Source organism: Hemitrygon akajei, chromosome 21 (genome assembly GCF_048418815.1).
Source record: "Hemitrygon akajei chromosome 21, sHemAka1.3, whole genome shotgun sequence".
NCBI lineage: Eukaryota > Metazoa > Chordata > Chondrichthyes > Myliobatiformes > Dasyatidae > Hemitrygon > Hemitrygon akajei.
In genome coordinates, this window is record NC_133144.1 from 2,290,422 (window position 1) to 2,310,582 (window position 20,161).

The 20,161-nt window shown below is 41.6% G+C and overlaps 1 protein-coding gene across 8 annotated transcripts in view; it reads left to right on the forward strand.

The window, feature by feature from the left end:
- The window catches only part of tjp1a (tight junction protein 1a), a 230,430-nt gene that overhangs the window by 185,099 nt on the left and 25,170 nt on the right, over positions 1-20,161 (forward strand). For all 8 annotated transcript variants that reach the window (XM_073024725.1, XM_073024724.1, XM_073024726.1 and 5 more), the window contains 2 exons: positions 1,024-1,124; positions 4,139-4,348. In XM_073024725.1, the coding sequence (XP_072880826.1) occupies positions 1,024-1,124; positions 4,139-4,348 (311 nt within the window). The remainder of the gene's footprint in view (positions 1-1,023; positions 1,125-4,138; positions 4,349-20,161) is intronic.

The window sequence follows — 20,161 nt, forward strand, 5'->3', positions numbered from 1 at the left end:
CAGAAGAACTTAACATGAATAGAGCGGGTCTGAATGCACCTGGCTGAGCTGGCGAAAGAGGCCTGATGGAATAGTTATCTTTCTATTTTCTCTGAACTGATTCATGTTTATTCTGAATATTTTCTCACTACAATTTAATACAATATCTATTTGGGAAAACATTTCCGTTCAACTATCTTTTAAACATTGTTCTTCTACCTGCATCAGCTATCTCTCTGGCAGTTCATTCCACATACATATCACTTCGTGTAAACAAAAAAGTGCCCTTCAAATTTCTATTAAATGTTTCCCCTCTCACCTTAAACCTATGCTTTTTCGATCTTGATTACCCAACCCAAATATATATGCCCCTTAAGATTCTATACACCTCTGTAAAATCACTTCTCAATCTCCTACACTCGGAGGAATAATGTCCTAGCCTGTCAAATGTCTGCCTATAACTCAGTCTCTCAATATCCAGCTTCCTTGTAAATCTTTTCTGCACTCTTCATGATTAATAACATCTTTTTTCTAGCAGTGTGACCAAAACCGAACACAATATTCCAAATGAAGCCTCAGCAACGTTATTTACAACTGTTTCATGACCTCCAACTTTTAAACTCAATGCCCTGATATGTGCCAAAAGCGGTTTTCAACATCCTGTCTATATGTTCTCCGAAAGTATGGCTTTACTTTCAGAGAACGTGTATTTGTAGTCCAAATCCCTCTTCTGTAGCTTTCACTAGGACCATGCTATTCACTGTGAAAGCCCCATCTTGATTTGACTTTCCAAAATGCAACACCTATGCGTGGTTGACTGTGTAATATATAATGCTGCTGTTCTTTGCATTAGTTAATAACCAGTACCTCTGGAAGAGTTGTAGAGCTAAACTCATTCTCTTGATAAATATCTATAACCTGAAATACATATTAAGGCTGCGTGTTTCTTGACTTTTGAAGGTAGTAAATTAAATGCTATGTTAATGTCATTATTGAAAATGTCATTTCAGAGTTGCTCAATGTCATATAATTGTTTAATTTCAGTCTCCTGAAGTAGCTCGTAAGCCTGCATTAGTTCCCATCTCCACTTCCAAGCCGACCTTTCAGCCTACACCAGAGCAGGAAAAGCCTCCACATTTATACAGGTACAGCCATCATATTCAACTTTTGGTTGAAGTTGTTTACAAGGACAGAAATGATCTGACTCTCTCAATGCTCCTCGTCTTTTTAAAATGCCTCTTCTGGGATTCTCTGAAATGCTGGGTCTTTTCTGTCCATGGCTTTTCAGTGACCATGTAACTAGTGCCCAGAACTTGAGGACTTGAAGATTCTGTACTTTCTTTGGTATTCAACAGAACGTCACAATTTCAGAGGTTAAAGCAAAGTAGGAGGTCTCGGCTAAAATTGCAGCTTATTGCCACAATCCTTTTGCCTTGATATTTCAAGATGCCAGTGCAAAGAGCTGCAATGGGGTCTGCTGCTTACTGTGGCTCCTTGAATCAATAAAATGCTAAGTCTGTGTGCTTCTTGTATTAGTGCATAGTCTTGTGGTCAAGTCCTCTTCCAATAAAGGCCTGTGTAACATTTGCTGCTCGCTGCTGCCATCAGGAAGGAGGTGCAGGAGCCTCAGAACTCACACCATCAGGTTCAGAAACATTTATTACCCTCAACCATCAGGCTTTTGAACCAGAAGTGATAACTTCACTCCACTCACCCCATCACTGAAATGTTCCCACAATCTATGGACTCACTTTTAAGGACTCTTCATCTCATGTTCTTGATATTTATTGCTTATTTATTTATTATAAACTTATATAGACCTGTGGTGGAGAGTATATCAACTGACTACATCACAACCTGGTATGGAAACACCAATGCTCTTGAAAGGAAAATCCTACAAAAAGTAGTGGAAACAGCCATTTCATCAAAGGTAAAGCCCTCCCCACCATTGAGCACAGCTACACGGAACACTGTCGTAGGAAAGCAGCATCCATCACCAAGGACCCTCCCTACCCAAGTCATGCTTTTCTCCCCCCTCACTGCTGCCATCAGGAAGGTGGTACAGGAGCCTCAAGACTCACACCACCATGCACAGGACCAGTCATTATCACTCAACCATAAGACTCTTGAACCAAAAGTGATAAATTTACTCATCCCATCACTTAAATAGTCCCACAACCTATGGATACACTTTCAAGAACTCTTTATCTCATGTTTTCAATACTTTTTATTATTTCTTTCTTTCAGTATTTGCAGAGTTTGTTGTCTTTTACACGTTAGTTGTTTGTCTGTCCTGTTGGGTGCACTCTTTTATTGCTTCGATTATGGGTCTAGCACTGACTGAGTATGCCCACAAGAAAACAAATCTTAGTGTTGTACTGTATATGCTGATGTACAGTGGCATGCACAACTTTAGAGTGAAAAAAAGGAAAGGAGCACCATACAAAAGTTTGGGCACCCCAAGAGATTTGAGTTCTCAGATAACTTTTACCAAGGTCTCAGACCTTAATTAGCTTGTTAGGGCTATGCCTTGTTCACAATCATTGTTAGAAAAGGCCTGGTGATGCAAATTTCAAAGCTTTGTAAGTACCCTGACTCCTCAAACCTTGTGCCAACAATCAGCTGCCTAGCACTCTGAAAGTTAAAATAAATGATGCCTACAGAGCAGGAGAAGGCTATAAGAAGATAGCAAAGCGTTTTCAGGTAGCTGTTCGTAATGTAATTAAGAAATGACAGTTAACAGGAATGGTGGAGGTCAAGTTGAGGTCTGGAAGACCAAGAAAACTTTCCGAGAGAACTGCTTGTAGGATTGCTAGAAAGGCAAATCAAAACCCCCGTTTGACTACAAAAGAATTTCAGGAAGATTTAGCAGACTCTGGAGTGGTGATGCACTGTTCTACTGTGCAACAACACCTGCCCAAATATGACCTTCAAGGAAGAGTCATCAGGAAAAAACCTTTCCTGCGTCCTCACCACAAACTTCAGCGTCAGAAGTTTGCAAAGGAACATCTAAACAAGCCTGATGCATTTTGGAAACAAGTCCTGTTGACTGATGAAGTTAAAATAGAACTTTTTGGCCCTAATGAGCAAAGGTATGTTTGGAGAAAAAAGGGTGCAGAATTTCATGAAAAGAACACCTCTCCAACTGTTAAGTACAGGGGTGGATTGATCATCTTTTAAGCTTGTGTTGCAGCCAGTGGCACGGGGAACATTTCACTGGTAGAGGGAAGAATGAATCCAATTAAATACCAGCAAATTTTGGAAGCAAACATCACACCGTCTGTAAAAAAAAAAAGCTGAAGATGAGAAGAGGATGGCTTCTACAACAGGATAATGATCCTAAACACACCTCAAAATCCACAATGGACTACCTCAAGAGGTGCAAGCTGAAGATTTTGCCATGGCCCTCACAGTCCCCTGACCTAAACATCATAGAAAATCTGTGGATAGACCTCAAAAGAGCAGTGCATGCAAGACGGCCCGAGAATCTCACAGAACTAGAAGCCTTTTGCAAGGAAGAATGGGCAAAAATCCCCCAAACAAGAATTGAAAGACCTTAGCTGACTACAGAAAGCGTTTACCAGCTGTGATACTTGCCAAAGGGGGTGTTACTAAGTACTGACCATGTAGGGTCCTCAAGCTTTTGCTGCAAGCCCTTTTCCTTTTTTGTTATTTTGGAACTGTAAAAGATGGAAATAAAAAAGTAATCTTGCTTAAAATATTAAAGAAATGTGTCATCTTTAACTTTATGCCTTTTGGAAATCAGGTCATCTTTTACTCGCTTAGCTATTCATAGTAACAGAAATTTTGACCGGGGTGCCCAAACTTTTGCATGCCACTGTATATGTACTTGAGTAGTACATATTCAAACTCTTTTCAAACTTTACCTTGTGAACCTTTACTGATTTGTGTACAAGGACATCAGGTCTCCTTGACTACAACACATTTTAGCTTCTTATTATATTCTATAAGAAATGAATAAATCAGTGCTAGGCCAGGAATTAGCTAACTGTGATTCAGATCAAATTCACTCTAGATACTGTACAGCAGAGTTTGTGGTAAGACAGCTTAGGCTGAACACAATGTAAATACAACTGTTTTAATTTGGATAGGCCTTTCTTGAATGTATTTGCTATTCACTAATTGACTTCACCTGCAGGAACCCTGAACCTCAAATGAAAATTCCAGAAGAAGCTCCACGAACAAACAATTACAGCGCAGATGAGGATGAGGAAGATTATCGAAAACAATTGTCTTATTTTGGCCGCAGAAACTTGGATCTGAAACCTGTAACTCAACATCCTCCCAGCAGCTACCCAGAACCATCAGAGTTTACACTTCAGCCAAACTATCCTGGATACCTGTCCAGGTAAGCAGAAGCGAGACTTAGAGGCTGAAATTATCAAAGGGGGCTATCAGATTTCCTCATTCTGGTCTTGACATCTACAGTTGCACTGACTACAGATACAGTCTAATTCAGTGCTTCAGTGCTGTTTCAGTGCCTTGATGTAGAGCAAGGTTTCTGAACTTTTTTATGCCATGGACCAATACTTAAACAAGGGGTTTGTGGAGCCCAGGTTGGGAACTCCATGATGTAGAGACATACAGTCGGCCCTCCTTATCCGTGGGGGATTGGTTCCGGGTCCCCCCGCGGATACCAAAAAACGTGGATACTCAAGTTCGTGGACTTTAGGACCCGGCGGAGTTTGGGACCCGCCGCAGTGTTTCTGTTCCAGAAAACGATCACAATTAAAAATAAAGTGGAAATAATAGTGTTTGGAAAGAGGTGAAACGACATCGGTCATTGGAAAAGCATTAGGCTACAGTTGGATAAAGTGAGAATAATGGAGCATGTGAAAAGCCCTGCCCTGATGAAAGCTACAATTATTACTAAGCAACGCAGTGGTTTAATTTTTGAAATACGTATGTCTCTTAAGTGTTTTATATGCATAGAGAGGTAAAATATATACTAGATACTAAGACAAACGTTTGACTAACTGATGCTAAATAATACCGGATGTACCTGTTCCGACTTAGAGAACTTCTGTTTTTTTTCTGATTCCTGATCCTCAGTAACCTATGCTCATCCTCCCGTATACTTTAAATCATCTCTAGATTACTTATAATAACTAATACTATGTAAATAGTTGTTATACTGTATTGTTCAGGGAATAATGACAAGAAGAAAAAGTCTGTACATGCTCAAGCAACAAGTGCTGGAGAGAGAACTTCCGGGTTTTCCCGATCTGTGGTTGGTTGAATCTGCGCACGCGGAACCCGCGGATAAGGAGGGCGGACTGTACATCAGGCATACTGCTTTCACTGAGATGGTTGGTGGATTTCTGCATACACAATGAATGGCAGGTGGATGGAAATGAGAGCAGCCCAGGTGGTCCAAGGCCAATCAGAGATCTTAGTAATTTTGGTTCTGTTCTAGATCTGTTATAGCAGTAAGGAAATTGCAGTGAGTCCAGGTTTTTGCTCAGGAGGAGGTAATTCAAGCCATGACCAACCTGTCGAAGTACTTAATTACAGTTGATGTGAGTGCTACCAGGTGACAGTTGTTCAGGGAGCTCCCCTTCTCCCTGCTCTTCTTGGGCACCTGTATGATTGATGTCCTTTGGAAGCAGTGAAAGGTTGACTATCTTCTTAAATGCTCCTCCAGCCAAGTGCTTGGTGCAGGTTTTCAGTATCCTGTCATCTTGATTATAAGGAAAGCCTTATTCTCTGCTTGCCTTTATTTGTTGATAGATTGACTTTGAGTCATAACAGTATGATACAGCTTTATAATACTCTGGTTAGGGATTGCATTTGATCCTGATCACCCATTTATAGGCAGAATGTGCAGGCTTTGAACTGAATGGAGAAGAGGTTTACCAGGATGTTGCCTGGATTAGAGAGCATGTGCTATCAGCAGAGGCTGCACGAATACAGTGAGAATCAGAATCAGGTTTATTATCACTGGAATGTGTTGTGAAATTTGTTAACTTAGCAGCAGCAGTTCAATGCAATACATAATATAGAAAAAGAAATATATAATAACAAATAAATTACGGTATATGTATGTTGAATAGATTAAAAAATGTGCAAAAACAGAAATACTGTATATTAAGAGGTAGTGTTCATGGGTTCAATGTCCATTTAGGAATCAGATGGCAGAGGGGAAGAAGCTGTTTCTGAATCGCTGAGTGTGTGCCTTCAGGCTTCTGTACCTCCTACCTGATGGTAACAGTGAGAAAAGGGCATGCCCTGTGTCCTCAATAACGGACGCTGCCTTTCTGAGACACCGCTCCTTGAAGATGTCCTAGGTTCTTTGTAGGCTAGTACCCAAGATGGAACCGACTAAATTTCCAACCCTTTGTGCAGCTTCTTTCAGTCCTGTGCAGTAACACCCCCCACCCACCCCCCCCCCCCCACAGACAGTGATGCAGCCTGTCAGAATGCTCTCCACGGTACATCTATAGAAGTTTTTGAGTGTACTTGTTGACATACCAAATCTCTTCAAATTCCAAATGAAGTATAGCCTTCTTTATAACTACATCGATATGTCGGGACGAGGTTAGATCCACAGAGATCTTGACACCCAGGAACTTGCTCTCTCCACTTCTGATCCCTATATGAGGATTGGTATGTGTTCCTTCATCTTACCCTTCCTGAAGTTCCCAATCTGCTCTTTCGTCTTACTGATGTTGAGTGCAAGGTTGTTGCTGCGACACCACTCCACTAGTTGGCATATCTCAGTCCTGTACGCCCTCTCGTCTCCATCTGAGATTCTACTATCAGTGGTTGTATCATCAGCAAATTTATAGATGGGATTTGAGCTAGCCTAGCCACACAGTCATGGGTTTAGAGAGAGTAGAGCAGTGGGTTAAGTGCACACCGCTGAGGTGCACCACTGTTGATTGTCAGCAAGGAGGATATGTTATCACCAATCTGCACAGATTATGGTCTTCTGGTTAGGAAGTTGAGGATCCAATTGCAGAGGGAGGTACAGAGGCCCAGGTTCTGCAACTTTTCAATCAGGATTGTGGGAATGATGGTATTAAATGCTGAGCTATAGTCAATGAACAGCATCCTGACTTTGGTGTTTGTGTTGTCCAGGTGGCCTAAGGCCATCTGGAGCCATTGAGATTGCATCTGCATTTGACCTATTGTGGCCATAGGCAAATTGCAATGGTTCCAGTCCTTGCTGAGGCAGGAGTTCAGTCTAGTCATGACCAGCCTCTCAAAGCATTTCATCGCTGTAGATGTGAGTGCTGCCGGGTGATAGTCATTAAGGAAGCTCACATTATTCTTTTTAGGCACTGGTATGATTGTTGCCTTTTTGAAGCAAGTGGGAAGTTGAAAATGTCCTTGAATACTCCAGCCAGTTGGTTGGCACAGGTTTTCAGGGGCATGGAAGGCATTGAATTCCTCTGGTAGGGAAGCATCGCATGCCTATAAAAGTTAACAACCCCACCACCCCGGAGGTTTTAATGTTTTATTGTTTTACAACATTGAATCACAGTGGATTTTAATTTGGCTTTTTGACACTGACTCTTGTATCAAAGTGAAAATAAATTTATACAAATTGGTCTAAATTTATTAGTTATTAAACACAAAATAATTGATTGCATAATTACTCACCCTGGTCAAGTCAGTATTTAGTAGATGCACCTTTGGCAGCAATTACAGCCTTGAGTCTGGATAGGGCTCTATCAGCTTTTCACATCTGGACACTGAAATTTTTCCCCATTCTTCTTACAAAACTGCTCAAGCTGTATCAGATTGTATGTGGGTTGTGAATGAACAGCCCTTTTAAAGTCCAGCCACAAATTCTCAAATGGATTGAGATCTGGACTGTGACTTGACCACTCGAGGACATTAACTTTGTGGTCTTTAAGCCATTCCTGTGTAGCTTTGGCTTTATGCTTGGTTTCATTGTCTTGCTGGTAAACAAATCTTCTCTTAAGTCACAGTTCTCTTGCAGACTGCATCAGGTTTTCCTCCAGGATTTCCCTGTCTCTTGCTGCATTCATTTTACCCTCTACCTTCACAAGCCTTCCAGGGCCTCCTGCAGTGAAACATCCCCACAGCATGATGCAGTCACACCATGCTTCATGTAGGAATGGTGTGTTTTTGATGATGTGCAGTATCTGGCTTAATGTTGGTTTTATCAGACCATAGAACCTTCTTCCAGCCGACTTCAGAGGCTCCCACATGCCTTCTGACAAACTCTAGCCAAGATTTCATATGAGTTTTTTTCAACAGTGACTTTCTCTTTGCTACTCTCCCATAAAGCTGCGACTGGTGAAGCACCCCAGGGAATGTTTGTATGCACAGTCTCTCCCAATCAGCCATTGAAGCTTGTAACTCCTCCAGAGTTGTCATAGGTCTCTTGGTGTCCCCCTTGCACGGTCATTCAGTTTTTGAGGACAGCCTGCTCTTAGACAGATTTACAGCTGTGCCATATTCTAAATTGATAGCCACCTACATAAGCACTCCTTCCATCCTCAGTGCCCCATGGATAATGTCTCTCAAGCCAATGACTCCACATGAAGAAGGGCAAACAGGAGCTCATGGGAGCACCACCATCGACAGGTTTCCCCATCAAGTACCACCATCTGATTTGGAAACCCATTGCTCACTTTTTGTCACCCAGGGCCTAAATCCTGGAACTTCCTGAACCCTGAAAAGCCTAAATGGAGTGGACGTGAAAAGGATGTTTCTAATAGTGGGGAAGTCTAGAATCAGAGTGTATAGCCTAAGAACAAAAGGACATGTCTTACAAAAGAGATGAAGAATCTGTTTTTCTAGCCACAGGATGGTACATTTGTGGAGTTCATTGCCACAGAGGGCAGTGGAGGACAAGTCATTTGAATCATGTGATATAGAAGAATTGGGCTATTTGACCCATTGAGTCTGCTCCGCCATTTCATCATACTGAACTGATTTTCCTGTTGGCCAGAATCTCCTGCCTTCTCCCCATATCCCTTTATATAATTTATCAATTTTTGCCTTAAACATACATAATGATTTTGCCTCCACGGCTGCCTGTGGCAATGAATTCCACAGATTCATACTCTGGCTAAAGAAATTCCTTCTCATTGCCATTCTAAAAGAATGCTCATCTATTCTGAGACTGTCCTCTGGTCCACAACTTTCCCACCATCAGAAACATCCTCTCTACATCCACTCTATCAAGGCCTTCCATCACTTGATAGGTTTCAATGAGGTCATCCTTCATTCTTCTGAATTCTAGTGAACACAGACCCAAAGCGACTCCCTTGTCCATTCATCTCCCCCCCCCCCCCCCCCCCAATCCCTTCCCACCGATCTCCCTCCTGGTACTTATCCTTGCAAGCGGAACAAGTGCTACACCTGCCTTTACACTTCCTCCTTCACCACCATTCAGGGCCCCAGACAGTCCTTCCAGGTGAGGCGGCACTTCACCTGTGAGTCGGCTGGTGTGGTATACGGCGTCCGGTGCTCCCGGTGTGGCCTGTTATATATTGGTGAGACCCAACGCAGACTGGGAGACCATTTCGCTGAACACCTACGCTCTGTCCGCCAGAGAAAGCAGGATCTTCCAGTGGCCACACATTTTAATTCCACGTCCCATTCCGTTAATGCCCCTCCTCCCCTTCTTACCCCATCCCTGATATATTTAGTTTTTTCTTCCCCCCTCCCTTTTTTTCTTTATCCCTCTGCCTGTTCTCCATCTCCCTCTGGTGCTCCTGTTTCCCCTTTCTTTCTCCCTAGGCCTCCCGTCCCATGATCCTTTCCCTTCTCTAGCACTGTATCCCTTTTGCCAATCACCTTTTTGGCTCTCAGCTTCACTCCACCTCCTCCGGTCTTCTCCTATCATTTTGCATTTTCCCCTCCCCCTCCCACTTTCAAATCTCTTTCTATCTTTCCTTTCAGTTAGTCCTGACGAAGGGTCTCGGCCCAAAACGTCGACAGTGCTTCTCCCTATTGTTGCTGCCTGGCCTGCTGTGTTCCACCAGCATTTTGTGTGTGTTGCTTGAATTTCCAGCATCTGCAGATTTCCTCGTGTCTGCCCAAAGCCATCTGACGCTCTTAATACAACAAGCCATTCAATTCTGGAATAATTTTCATGAACCTCTTTTGAGCCCTCTCCGGTTTCAGCACATACATTCTAAGATAAGGGGCCCAAAACTTCTGTCAATACTCCAAGCAAGGCCTCACCAGTGCTTTATGAAGTCTCAACATTACATCCTTGCTTTTATATTCTAGTCATCTTGAAATGAATGCTAATATTGCCTTTGCCTTCCTCACCACAGACTCAACCTGCAAATGATCCTTTAGGGAATCCTGCACAAGGACTGCAATTCCCTTTGCACCTCAATTTTTTTTTTAAACTTTTTCTCCATTTAGAACATTGTCTACCCTTTCATTTTTTCAACCAAAATGCATGACCATGCACTTACCAACACTGTATTCCATCTGTCATTTTTTTGCCATTCTCCTGTCCGTCCTTCTATAGACTGTCTTCTTCCTCAAAATTACCTGCCCCTCCACCTATTTTCATATTGTCTGCACACTTTGCAACAAAGCCATCAATTCCATCATCCAAATCATTAACATATAATGTAAGAAGTATCGTTCCCAACATAGACCCCTGTGGAACACCACTAGTCACCAGCAGCCAACCAGAAAAGGCTCCTTTTATTCCCATTTCTTGCCTTCTGCCAATCAGCTAATGATCTATCCATGCTAGCAGCTTTATGTGTGGCACCTTGTCAAAGACCTTCTGAAAATCCAAATATACAACATCAGCCAATTCTCCTTTGTCTATCCTGCTTGTTATGTCTTCAAAGAATTCCAGTAAATTTGTCAGACAAGATTTTTCCTTGAAACCATGCAGGCTACAGCCTGTTTTATCATGTGCCTTGATGTACCCTGAGACCCCATCCTTAATAATTGACTCCAACATCTTCCCAACCACTGAGGTCAGACTAACTAGCCTAAAGTTTTCTTTCTTCTGCCTCTTTCCCTTCTTGAAGGGTGGAATGACATCTGCAATTTTCCAATCTTCTTGAATCATTCCAGAATCCAGTGATTCTTGAAAGATCCTCACTAATACCTCCACAATCTCTTCAGTCACCTCTTTCAGAACCTTGGGGTATACATCATCTGGTCCAGGTGACTTATCTATCTTCAAACCTTTCAGTTTCCAAAGAACCTTTTCTAGTAGTGGTAAATTCACATACTTCATAATTCCTGACACCTGGAACGTCCACCATATTGTTAGTGTCTTCAACAGTGAAGATTAATACAAAACATTTCTTCAGTTTGTCCGCCCTTTCTTTGTCCCCCATTACTACCTCTCCAGCATCATTTTCCAGCAATCTGATACCCACTCTCACTTCTCTTTTAACACTTTATGTATCTGAAGAAACTTTTGGTATCCTCATTAATATTATTGGCTGATTTACTTTTGGATTCCATCTTTACCTTAATGACTTTTTTAGTTGCCCTCTGTTGGTTTTTAAGAGCTTCCCAATCCTATAACTTCCCACTAATTTTTTGCTCTTTTTGACTTTTATGTTGGCTTTGACTTCTCATGTTAGCCATCTTTTCTTTACTGTGCCTTCCAAATTGCTTCCAGAAATTCCAGCCATTGCTGCTCTGCCATCATCCCTGCCAGTGTTCTTTTCCAATCAATTCTGGCCAACTCCTCCCTTGTGTTTCTGTAATTCCCTTTACTCCATTGTAATACTGATACATCTGACTTTAGCTTCTCCTCAAATTTTTTATGATCACTTGCCCCTAAGGGTTATTTTCCCTTAAGCTCTGTAATCAATTCCGGTTCATTGCACAGCACCTAATCCAGCATAGCTGATCACTGAGTGGGCTCAAGCACAAGCTGTTCTAAAAAGCCATCTCGTGGGCATTCTAGAAATTCCCTCTCCTGGAATCAACATCAAGCTGATTTTCCCCAATGGACAGTTGGCCCTCCTTATCCGCATGAATTCAACCAACCGCGGATCAGGAAAACCCAAAAGTTCTCTCTCCAGCACTCGTTTGAGCATGTACAGGCTATTTTTTCTTGTCATTTTTCTCTAAACAATACAGTATAACAACTATTTACATAGCATTTACATTGTATTAGGTATTATGAGTAATCTAGAGATGATTTAAAAGTATAGGCAGTCCCCGGGTTATGAACGAGTTCCGTTCCTGAGTCCGTCTTTAAGTCAGATTTGAAGTCGGAACAAGTATATCCGGTATTATGTAGCCTCAGTTAGTAAAACGTTTGTCTTGGTATATAGTATATATTTTACCTTTCTATGCATATAAAACACTTAAGAAACATATGTATTTCAATAATTAAACCTCTGCATTGCTTAGTAATAATTGTAGCTTTCATCGGGGCTGGGCTTTTCACATGCTCCATTAAAATTGTTCCGATCGTTGACTGCTTTTCCTTTTTTTTGTAATTTATTTTTTTATTGAAGTTCATCAAACAAACATTTCCATAAGATGTATTTCAGACATTGTACATATACATCATATAATCATATATATCACAAAATCTCCACAAAGTATTTATCTGGGGTATACACTTATAGAAAAGAGTGGAAAGAAAAAACAAGCAAAAGGAAAGAACTATGTACAAGTAGGGAGTGATCTTTTTTTTTACAACAGATTCATTGATTTGTGAGAGTAAAGTCAGGCCTATGAGGCATTATGTAGTTAAACCATTTTTCCCAGTATGAATCAAATTGTTCCAGCTTATGATTAACAGATGCTGTTATCTTCTCCATTTTGTAAATGTCCATTGTAATTTCCATCCATGTATTTAAAGTTGGGCTCTCCTGTGATAACCATTTCCTAGTAAGAGTCTTTTTACCAGCCACCAACAGTATATTCATTAAATATTTATCTCTTTTCAACCATTCTTGAGGTATATATCCAAAAAATACAGTCTTACTCTCCAAGGGTATTTCACATTTAAAGATGTCTTGTAGGGCATTGTGTATCCCCCTCCAATAGTTTTTGATAACAGGGCAGTCCCAAAAAATATGATAATGATTTGCATTTTGATTTCCACAATTTCTCCAGCAAATAGGGAGGTTACTATCATAATGGGATTTCTGAGAGGGTGTAATAAAATATCTTATCAAGTTTTTCCATCCAAACTCCCTCCATTTCTGTGAATTGGTACACTTCCATTGATATCTCCATATTGTTGTCCATTCTTCCTCAGATATAATTCTCCCTCCTTCCTTCTCCCATTTTGTTTTAATGTTGTCTATTGCATCCGGTGCGGCCTCCTCTACATCGGCGAGACCCGACGCAGATTGGGGGACCGCTTCGTCAAGCACCTTCGCTCCGTCCGTCACAATAGACAGGACCTCCCGGTTGCCACCCACTTCAACTCTGCCTCTCATTCCCATCTAGATATGTCCATACATGGCCTCCTCTACTGCCATGATGAGGCCAAACTCAGGTTGGAGGAGCAACACCTCATCTACCATCTGGGTAGCCTCCAGCCTGGTGGTATGAACATTGAATTCTCCAATTTCCGGTAATTCCCTCCCCCTCCCCCTCCCCCCATCCTAGGTCCCTCTCTGCCTCTCTCCCCTTTCAACTTTCTGCTCCTTTATCTCTACAGTTCTTTCATGCTTATCCCCTCCCCCCTTTATCCTTCCTCTGATTGGTTCTCCAGCTGGCGCCTCTAGCCCTTCCCCCTCCCCTATCTCTATTACTGGGCTTCGGCCCTCTCTTTCCCCCCCCATTCCTGATGAAGGATCTCGGCCTGAAACGTTGGCTACTCTTTTCTCACACATGCTGCCTGACCTGCTGAGTTCTTCCAGCGTCGTGTACGTATTGTTTTAATGTATGAAATCAAATGTGTTTTAAGATTTGACAACCCATTATACATGCTTGAAATTATTCTACTACCATTATCTGAATTATATGCTTTTTTAAAGAGTTCTATCAAGCATGTATTTGCCTTGGTTACATTTTTATGCATCTTATTAACATACCTTATTAACATCTGTAAATACCGATAAAAGTCTTGTTTTTCTAATAAGTGTTTCTCTTTAAGCATTTAAAAACTGAACAGTGTTCCTTCTTTCATTATGTTGCAAAGACCTGTTATTCCTTTAGCTGTCCAGTCCTTAAATCTAGCGTCCAATTTATTTGGTGTAAAATCCGAGTCATATGCACACCATTTAAGAATTGCAATATCTCCCTCTAGATTATATTCTTTTATAGTAGTTTTCCATATTTTAAGAGTCAATTTCACCCATGGGTTATCAATAGTATTTATGTACCTTTGCAGGTTGTTATCAGCCAAAATTGTATGGGGATGGGAAGTACCCGCTCCTCAATGTTTTTCCATTGAGTGTCATATGATGGGTTGCACCAACATATCACAGCTCTCAACTGTGCTGCAAAATAATAATCTCTAAGAGAAGGCAAGCCCCATCCCCCCTTTTCCTTTGCTAATTGCAAAGTTTTGAGAAGAACTCTAGGCCTTTTACCCTGCCAAATATACCTTGATAGCATCTTGTTCCATTCATTGAATTGATTTTGATTAATCTCTATTGGTAGGGTCTGAAAGAGGTATAACAGTCTGGGCAGTATATTCATTTTAATAGACTCAATCCTTGAACTGAGACTGAAAAAAGGAATCAGGCTCCATCTTGCCACATCTTCCTTAATTTTTTTATATAGAGGCTGATAATTACATTCTGATAATTTTGCCAAATCCTTTGGCACAATGATGCCCAAATATTTGAAAGATTGTGTGTGCCATGCCCAGGGGTATCGACTTTCAATTTCTCTTGGTGGGCTATAGTAATATGAAAGTAATTGGGTTTTATCTATTTTGATCTTGTAACCTGATAATTGACCATATTGTTCAAAGGATTACATCAAATTAGGTAAAGAGTATGTTGGTTGCCCTAGATAGATCAAAATGTCATCCGCATAACAAGCCAATTTATGCTCTGTCCCTTTAATAGTAATTCCCCTGATATCTTCATTTTGTCTGATGTATTATTGAGCTAATGGTTCCAGATATAGCATGAAGAGTAGTGGTGACCATGTACAACCCTGTCTCGTGCCCTTTTCTAGGGTAAGACTATTTGATAAATATCCATGCTTTTCCAATGACTGATGACGTTTCACCTCTTTCCGATCGCTTTATTACTTCCACTTTATTTTCAATCGTGATTGTGATTATTTTTGTGAACAGAAACACTGCGGATTCAGAGCTGCGCTAGGTCCTAACGTCCACCGCACTGATACAGGTTAAATAAGTCCGGGGTTCCGCTGCGTCATAAAGACCACTGCATTGAGACAGGTTAAATAAGGGTCTTGAGCATCTGTGTTTTTTTGTATCCGCGGGGGGTCCTGGAACCAATCCCCTGCAGATAAGGAGGGCTGACTGTACCTGTATATTGAAATCCCCCATGACTATTGTAGCATTGCTCTGTTGGCATGCATTTTCTGTCTCCCTTTGTAATTTGTAGACCACATCCTTACTACTGTGCGCATTCATATATAACATCTTCAGTCCTGTTTTCACCCTTTTTGATTTTTTTTTCAGCCTTTTACATTGCAACTCATCCTGTTAACTGCAATTTTGCCCCATCAACAGCCTTTCCTCACTACACATTGCCTCTCTTTGTAAACCAGCTACCTCATCTTCAGCACCATCCGCCTTTCCTACGATACTTCTTACTTTGAAATATACGCAGGTCAGGACACTAACTGCACCATGCTCTGCCCTTTGATTCCTAATTTTGAGGTTTGACCAAGATCTACCTCCACAACCTGTCCACTCACTGTTCTGGCACTCCCACTGCAACTCTAGTTTAAATCCCAGTATGCAGTATGAACAAACCTTCCTGCTATTAGTTGCCTTCCAGTTCAGATGCAAACCGTCCCTTCTGAACAGGTCTCACCTTCCCTGGAAGAGAGCCCACTGATCCAAAAATCTTATGCCCTCCCTCCTATGCCAACTCCTTAGCCACATATTAAAGTATATAATCCTTTCTAGTTCTGGCCTCACTAGCACATGCATATCAATCCTGAGATCACAACCCTGGACATACTGGCTTAATACCCATCTCCCTGAACTCCCTGTGCAGAACCTTGTCACTTGTCCTGCCCATGTCATTGGTACCTACATGGATCACAACTTCTGGCTGTTCACTTAAAAGACCAATAAATGTAAAGGCAGGAAAATGGGATTAGCCATGATCAAATGTCAAAGCAGACTCATTTGGATGAATGGCCAAATTCTGCTTCTACGTCTGATGGTCTGATCGTCTTACTTGCTTCCCAGCAGCACCATAGGATTAAGTTCATTCCAAGAACCAACAGTGGTCAGAGATTGGTGCACCATCACCTCAATGGCATTTAGGGTTAGAAAATAAGGGGTGAACTTCCCAACAATCACCAGATCTCAAAAGGAGTAGATTTAAAATCAAAAACTTCTAAAATACCTGTCAAATGTCTAGATTTTCTGTGGGTGACAGTTTAGACTTGACTAACTACTCAACAGTAGGAATTACACATCGAAGCATCCACATCTTCACATAGGACCATAAGACAGGAGCAGAATTAGGCCATTTAGCACTGAGTCTGCAACACCATTTCATCATGGCAAATCCACTTTCCTCTATACCATTCTCTCGCCTTCTCCCCGTAACCTTTCATACCCTGACTAATCAGGAATTTATCAATCTTCATCTTAAATATGCCCAGTGACCTGGCCTCCACAGACATTTGTGGCAATTAATTCCAGAGGTATACCACCCTCTGGCTAAAGAATTTCCTCTTAATCTCTGTTCTGAATGGACATCTCTCTATTTTGAGACTGTGCCCTTTGGTTCCAGACGCCGTCACCAAAGGAAACATTCTCTTCACATCCACTCTATCTAGGCCTTTCAACATTCAATACATTTCAATGAAATCCCCCACCCCCAACCACCATTCTTCTAAATTCGAACAAGTACAGGCCCAGAGACTTCAATTGCTGTTTATATGATAAACCCTTTCATTCTTAGAATCATTCTCATGAACCACCTCTGAACCTTCTCCAATGTCAGCACATCTTTTCATTGGGGAGAGAGAACCACCAGGTTTGAGAAATCAATTGATTTCTCAAACTTCCAGTCATGCCCCCCAACTTCACCCCTCCTTTCTTCATTTCCCATCCTCAATCAACTACCGAGCTCTTTACTTCATCTCCCCTCCCCCCAGGTTTCACCTATCACCTGGTGGTTCTCTCTCCCTTCCTCCCACCTTTTAAATCTACTCCTTAGCTCTTTTTCTCCAGCCCTGCCAAAGGGTTTCAGCCCAAAACGTCGATTGTACTTTTTTCCTTAGATGCTGCTTGACCTGTTGAGTTCCTCTAGCATTTTGTGTGTGTTGCTCAGATTTCTAGCATCTGCAGATTTTCTATTGTTTGTGATTGGAATTCGTAGACCAGTACTCAAAGAAATCACACAACAGTTCTACACAGAAGCTTCATCTTCAAAGTACATATATGTCACCATATACAACCCTGAGACTCGTTTTCCTGTTGGCATTCACAGTAAATACAAGATATATAATGAATGAATGGAAGCCTGCACTCAACAGGATGTACAACAGTCAATGTGCAATAAAACAAACTGCAAATACAAAAAGAAAAAGAAGGAAAAAAATAAGCAATAAATATCAAAAACATGATATAAAGAGTTCTTGAAGATGAGTCCATAGGTTGTGGTGACAATTTGATGATGGAGTCAGTGAAGTTATTCCCACTGGTTCAAGAGCATGATGGGTGAGGGGTAATAATTGTTCCTGAACCTGGTGGTGTGAGTCCTGAGGCTCCTGTACCTCCTCCCTGATGGATGGCAGCAGTAAGAAGAGAGCATGGCTCTGGTATGGGTTTTATTCCAACAGAATGTATTTATCTCTGCGGCAATGAATAGCGCACCAACATTTAGTAGCTTAATGGCTTGTGTGGGCTCGGTAAGTGGTGATCCTTGTATGAGATACAGGTATGAGATATTAAGTGCACTGAGGAGAAGGAGCTCTAAAATACCAGTGATAGAACAAGAGTCATGGTCATACAGGAGGCAGACAGGTTCTCCCAGCCCACTGAATCCTTACCAACCATCAACACCCACTAGATTCTACTGCTCAGCTACATGACTGGGGTAATTTACAGTGGCAAATAACATCCAAATTCCATGTCATTGGGAAAAAACTGGAGGAAACTCATGGAGAAGGTTGGATGAACTTGTCAAGACGTACAAAAAGGCTGGATGAACTCAGCAGTTCGGGCAGCATCCGTTGAAAGGAGCAGTCAGCGTTTCAGGCTGAGACCCTTCGTCAGGACTAGTGTTGACTAGTCGTCAGGACTAGTGGATGAACTTGTGTTGTTTTCTCTAGTAGCAGATACTGAAGGGAGAGCTGAGAGAGGTTTATAAGATTATGAGAGGCACAAAGTAGACAGACAGTATATTTTCCCTCAGGTTGAAATGTCTAATACCAGAGGGCATGCATTTAGGGTGATAGATATGTGAGAGGCAAGTTTCCTTTACACAGAGTGGTGGGTGTCTCCAATGCAGTGCCTCGGGTGGGGATAGAGACAAATACATTCGGGACTTTTAAGAGACATTTAGTTAGCCACATGAATGTCGGGGAAATGGACAGATATGGACACTGTGTAGACATAATGGATTAATTTAGTTGGTCATTTCATCACTAATTGGTTCGGCACAGCATTGTGGGTAAAGGGCCTGTTGCTATGCTCTTCCTTTGTATGTTAGGTATTCTAATGTGCAAACACCACTGGAGATCAGGACTGAATGTGGGTCTTGCAGCACTGAGGCAGAGCTCCCCTGGCTGTGCCAGCATGTCACCCCGAATTCAGCACATCTAGTGTATGATGTCACTAAGCACCCCCATCAGTCGCATTTCCCCCAATTATTGTGCTGTAGTGTATTCTCCCTCAGCAGCCATGTTGTGTTGGTGACAACGGAGTGACTGTAAACTTGAGTCCTACATTAAACTGTTCATTAAATGAATGTCTCTTTAAAAATAGCCTGTTCACAAGTGAAATCTACAGCAGGTTGATCAGGAGACATTTACAATTGCAACGATCCGGAGGAGGTAAAAGAGCTTAAGGTTAAGGAACACTTGGGGAACAGCAATCACAATATGATTGAGTTCACTTTGAAATTTGAGAGGGAGAAACTGAATTCCAATGTGTTGCTACTTCAGTGGAATAAGGGAAATTACAATGAGGGGAACTGGACAAAATTGACTGGATAGAGACACTCTCAGGAAGGACAGCAGAGCAGCAATGGCTGGAGTTTCTGTGAAAAATGAGGGAAGCGCAAAACAGATATATTCTAAATAAGAAGAAATTTTTGAATGGAAGAAGGACATTACGGTGGCTGACAAGTGAAGTCAGAGACAATGTAAAAGCAAAAGAGGAAGCCAAAGCGAGTGGGAAGATGGATTGGGGAGCTTTTAAAACCTTGCAGAAGGAAGGAGTCCTGATGAAGGGTCTCGGCCCGAAATGTCGACAGTGCTTCTCCTTATAGATGCTGCCTGGCCTGCTGTGTTCCACCAGCATTTTGTGTGTGTTGTTAGAAGGAAACTAAGAAGGTCATTAGGAAGGAGAAGATGAACTATGAAAGGAAGCTGGTTACTAATATCAAAGAAGATACTAAAAGCTTTTTTAAGTATATAAAGGGTAAAAGAGAGTTGAGGGTAGATATAGGACCAATAGAAAATGACATTGGAGATATTGTAATGAGAGGCACAGAGATGGCAGAGAAACTGAATGAGTATTTTGCATTAGTCTTCACAGTGGAAGACTGATGCAAAATTCAAGAACTGAAGGATGAACAGTGAAAATTATGACTGAGAATGTGCTCAGGTAATGGTCTGAGAGTGAATAAATCTCCTGGACCTGATGGAATGCACCCTCGAGTTCTGAAGGAAGTAGCTGGAGAAACTGCGGAGGCATTAACAATATTTCAGGAATCGATAGATTCTGGCATTGTACTGGATGACTGGAAAATTGCAAATGTTACTTCACTATTTAAGAAGGGTGGGTAGCAGCAGAAAGGAAACTATAGACCTGCTAGCCTGACATAAGTGTTTGGGAAGTTGATGGTATTGATTGTTAGGGATGAGATTATGGAGTACAGGT